The sequence below is a fragment of the Leuciscus leuciscus genome (assembly GCF_965113295.1).
Source record: "Leuciscus leuciscus genome assembly, chromosome: 17".
Taxonomy (NCBI): domain Eukaryota; kingdom Metazoa; phylum Chordata; class Actinopteri; order Cypriniformes; family Leuciscidae; genus Leuciscus; species Leuciscus leuciscus.
Genome location: NC_138741.1, coordinates 37916415 through 37921609, shown reverse-complemented (window position 1 = coordinate 37921609; position 5195 = coordinate 37916415). Strand labels below are relative to the sequence as shown.

The following is a 5195-nucleotide window of genomic DNA, read 5'->3' as shown; positions in this document are numbered from 1 at the left end:
TGCTGGGTTGTTTCAACTCATGCTTGGGTCAAATATAGACAAACCCAACCGTTGGGTTACAATTTAAAATTTAATTTTTAAACCGTTGGATTTGTCCATATTTGACCCAAACATTGGTTGAAACAACCCAGCATTGTCTAGAGTGCTGACGCAACTAAAGAACTTCATGAGTGTAACATGTCTTACACTTGTTATAATGGAGATTCATTGCCTGACTAACCCAAAAAACAGGCTGTTTAGAGAGAGTTAGTGTGTGTGTATCAGGGTTAAACGCGCTCGCACCACAACAGACGCTCAGCAGAGCATGTGTGGAGAACACACACACACTCAGAAACATTATATGGCGTGTTTGCTTTAATAAAAGCATGGTTCTGAAAGCGAACGGCTCATTTTGGCCAGAGGTCAGCTGGACTGGCCAGAGAATCGAAACCCTCCCCGAGCTCATGAATATGTGGGCTGACCACAGCCATGGATCTGTGTGAGTAATGTTTTCTGAAACCAAATTACTGTAAGCTGATCCCATCTGGATAGTGTGAGAGCCGGCCGCTTTGGTTACTCGCGATAGCATCTCCTCACAGACAGCAAAAATCTGATTAACCCAACAGCACTGAAACACTTGCTCAAAGAGCGCAGCGCTTTTAACTTAAGATGCACTAATGCAATTCCCAAAGCTGCTTTTTCCTCAACCTAATGAGATAAAAGCGGAGGGAAGGAAACGCGGGAGAGATACGCGCTTTCTGTGCTCGATTCGCCAACTCGGTAATGAAGTCAAACAATTGTTCAATTGAATTTGTCCTGTAGTGCTTATGCATACAGACATAATCCTGTCATCCCTGCGAAGAACACACACCGCGAGCGAGAGGAGAGCCGAGGCCGGGACCGGAGAGAGCGAGGAGAGGCGGTCTCCGCTCCGGGTCGGATCGAATGTCCCAGATGAGTGAAGAAGAAGAAGAAGAAGACGTCAAAGATCTTCAACTTCCCTACGTTTACCAGTGGACCCAGTGCATCTGAGGTCAGGCGTGTTCAATCCCATCAGCCCCGGCGTCACACACCCTTCAAGCTCAGCTTTAAAACGGACTAAACTTTTTTATTCAAATTTAAATTTTATTCAATCACTTCAATTACAATTTGTGGAAAAATATTTTAGACCGGCTTAAACTAAATAAAGCTTTTCAATTTAAAACGAATAAATGTATAGAAGCACAATCCAATCCCTAAAACATCTGAATAAATTACATAAAGTCGATTTTTTATTATTAAAAACGAATAAATGTACAGATGCACAGTCCAATCCCTAAAACAACTTCCTCTATTAATAAATGCTATCACTCTACATTAATATTACATCTATGATGTAACTGCAAATGTGTGATAATTTTTAATGTCTAATAAAAAAAGGGCTATTTATTGTTTTTCAATGCAAAAATAAATTATGTAATATAATCACTGTATTAATTTGATTGTATTATAATAATTATGATATGATCAAATCATTTGTTAACAGACTCAGTGATGAAAGTGTATCATGATGGTGTTTTACACGCATGTTTAATGAAGATTTTAAAAATCACTAAAACATTTAACAAACTCATAATAATAATTAAATCAGGCTTTAGTTTTCAACATCAGACTATTTATGATTCGTAATTTTAGTAGAGATAGAACATTTTGTTTTACTCTAAATAAAAATAATGCATTTTGAATATAACCCGAACACAAAGGTGTTATTATGTGAGAGTGGAAATGCATGAGCTCTACTCAACCTCTGTAATCCGTCTTAGTGTAAAACGACAACGCAGCTTAAAATATGTGTTTAAGAGACTCGACTTGAGTGTAATCTAGCCTATTTTACCCCAAACACTCACACACACACACACACAGTTTGAATTCGACCCATTTCTTTATGTGAGAGAGCAGCTGATGTGACATGTTACTGAAGAGTAAACGAACAAATCCATATCCAAAAAATCCATGTGTGGAGTTAGTGCACATTACGCTCAATGTTGATTTTTATGACAACCCAAACACAAGCTAAGACTGAGTTTACTGTCTCAAAACCCCTGTGTAAATGCGACACACTGTACGCAATCTTTCTGTTTCATAAAGTGCCAATTTAAGATGTGGCTCGGGACAATTTGGAGAAAACGTGTTGAAACCCCAAAAATATAAAAAAGACTATGAAAAGGCAAAGCAACTTGATTTCTGTGAAAAATAGGAATAAGAGCCGACTCCTGTAAGTGTCCACTTCCCAGTCTATATAGAGCGAGTGCATTATTCCAGATCTCAGATCTCAGACGGCCCCGGGACACCAGGAGTCCTCTGGGAACACTCAAAAACACCCTTCTCCACCGCGGCTTCTCTCTCTCGCTCACTCACAAACATCCGTGCGTCAGAACCCGGGACACTTGTGTTCAAACACACACAAATCAAGGCATTAGAAGAGCGTCCCACTGCAACACACACACACACACACACACACACACAATCTAAGCAAAACGAGAAAAGTGTCTGGATCTGAAACATGCGTGTGAAACAGAAGATGCAAGCGTGAAGTTCAGGAAACTGTGCTATCAGAGAGTTGAGAAGCAAACACAGGAGTTAGTGCGTGAGAGAGAGAGAAGATGACCTACTGGTTATGATAGCTGAGAGGATCAGGGATGCAAAGTTCGGAAATGTCCATCAGCCCAGTGTTATCATTCCAGGAGGAAGAGAAGAAGAGAAGCGGATACACCGGACACTCGCTCTCCCCGTACACACCAGCGAACACCTTCAGGAAAGTTGAGGTGGAGAGACCCTCCAGCAGTGCAGCCCACCGACTCAGGTACGCATGTGTGTGTGTGTGTGTGAGTGTGTGAGTGGGGGGGAGGGGGTCTGCTCAGATCAGGGTGAAGCGGAGAGAGAGAGAGAGAGCGAGAGCGAGCGCTACGGTGAGTGTGTGTGAGGCAGAATGAGTGTGTGCACGCTCAGTGTCGGTCTCTTTAAGACTGAAGAGCTTGATGAATATGGAACAGCTGCTGTTGGCTGATGCCTCGGAGGGGGCGGGGCTTAACACGCTGAGGGGGCGGGGCCACGGGGGAGGGGGGAGTGAGCAGGGGGAGGGGCTGTGTGCTGAAATACTCCCACAGACGATCACACACACACACACACACACACACACACACACACATACAACAGACTCAAGCAAACACTATATAACAGCACAAAACCTGGATTATTATGTATTCCTATTTTTGGGTTACACTTTATTTTAATGTTCCTGTGTTACAGTGTAATTATGCATTTAATACTGTGTAATAATAAATACATGCACTAATAATTAATTATAATAAATAATTATTTATAAATAAATACACAGATGATCACACACACACACACACACACACACACACTCACACACACACACACACACACACACACACTCACACTCACACACACACACACACACACACACACACACACTCACACTCACACTCACATACAAAACAGACTCAAGCAAATACTAAATAACAGCGCAAAAACAACTTATTCTTTTAATGTGAGGAGGAAAACCTTGATTATTATATATTATTATTTTGGGTTACACTTTATTTGGTAACAGTTTATTTTACAGTGTCATTGTTACATGTAGTTACTAGAGTAATAACTATAAACTGTGCATAATTATCTACATGCAACTAACCTTCAACCAAACCCTAATCCTATCCTACAGTATCTACATGTAGTTTCTTAATATTAATCAGTTCTTAAAATGTATAATAACAGTGTAACAAACACACCTTAAAATAAAGTGTAACCCTTTAGATGTCATTGTTACAGTGTAATTATGCATATAAGTACTGATTATAATGATTAAATTCATGCACGTGCTATAGGGTTAGGATTGGGGTTTGGTTGAGGGTAATTATACAGTAACTACGTGTAACAAGGACCCCGTAGAATAAAGTGTTACCTTGTTTTGTTTATTTTACACATAAGAACAAGATTTCTATTTGCAATGAGAGTTTGAGTAATCTGTGCTCATCCACTGGTGTTACCTGTAAAATGTTCTGCAAAAGCATGTGTTAATTAACTATTAATAAGTAAGTGCTTTTAGATGCAAATGTGGCAAAACTTATATTTGACTTTTGATGCATTTGTTTTATTATTTTATATTATATTAAATTACATGTTAACTGCAAGTAAATTACAAATATTAGTGTGTTGGTTTAAATTATCATGTATTGTCGTGAAATATTAAAAACAGCAGAGATGCATTTTACAATTCTGACATGCAGTTTTATGTTTAAGTTTTATGAAATTCTACTGGGTTCATTAAAATATCTGAGAGCAACAGTGGTATAAGTCCGAGAGTCTGTGTTGATCAAGCCTTGAAGAATGCAGAGAATGCAGAAGTCTCTCGCGCTTGTTCCTCGTTTTATAAGCGTGCAACGAGGAGAATCAGAAGCGAGCCGTAACAAAACCACACGCATGACCAACAGCTGAAGCTCACTGCATTAAACACACACGGGCGGCTGAAGCATGCTGGGTAACAGGTATGCATTACACGATAAATCACGTTGATGAATGCACATCATTCAGATGTTAAGTGAGCTGATTTGAGCATTTTTATGGCTCAACATATGATGGCACAGAAGCTCCTGGACTCGGGACGGGAACCCCGCCCTGCTCACGTTTCCATAATCAATATAAAACATCACACAATCCCTATTGATCATCACTCACGCCTCACTGCGAGCCCTGAGACGGAAAACTCCACAAATTCATCAGAAAACACACACAAAATTCAGAAAATGAGTGTAAAACAACAACACATGTGCATCTGAATACTGTAAGAAACTGAAAAAGGCTTGGAAATCTCTCTGTTCCCTGTAAATATCATCATTTCTTTGACACACAGTTTAATATAAAAGTGCACATGCTTACAAATAAGCCATCGAACATGAGTGTAAAAACACTTGCGAGCGAATCTGCATGCGATTTTTTTTTTTAACTGTATCATTGATATGGAGCAGATGATTGATATCTCTGGGATTCAAGAACATACAGTCATTTAATTGAAAAACATGGAATTAAAGGTCATTCATCCACGAACCTAATCCATATGATTTGCGTAGAATCCCTCTGGAATGCTTATTAAGGTCTGGTCTTATGTTACAGAGGATTTGATATCAAACGCTGATACTGTGCTTGTGTTA

General features: G+C 39.6%; 1 protein-coding gene across 1 annotated transcript in view; it reads right to left on the bottom strand.

Moving 5' to 3' along the window:
- The window catches only part of esrrb (estrogen-related receptor beta), a 100683-nt gene extending 97597 nt beyond the window's left edge, over positions 1–3086 (bottom strand). The window contains exon 1 of the mRNA XM_082143656.1: positions 2631–3086. Within this exon, the coding sequence (XP_081999782.1) occupies positions 2631–2680 (50 nt within the window). The 5' untranslated portion in view covers positions 2681–3086. The remainder of the gene's footprint in view (positions 1–2630) is intronic.
- Between the last annotated feature and the right edge of the window lie 2109 nt (positions 3087–5195).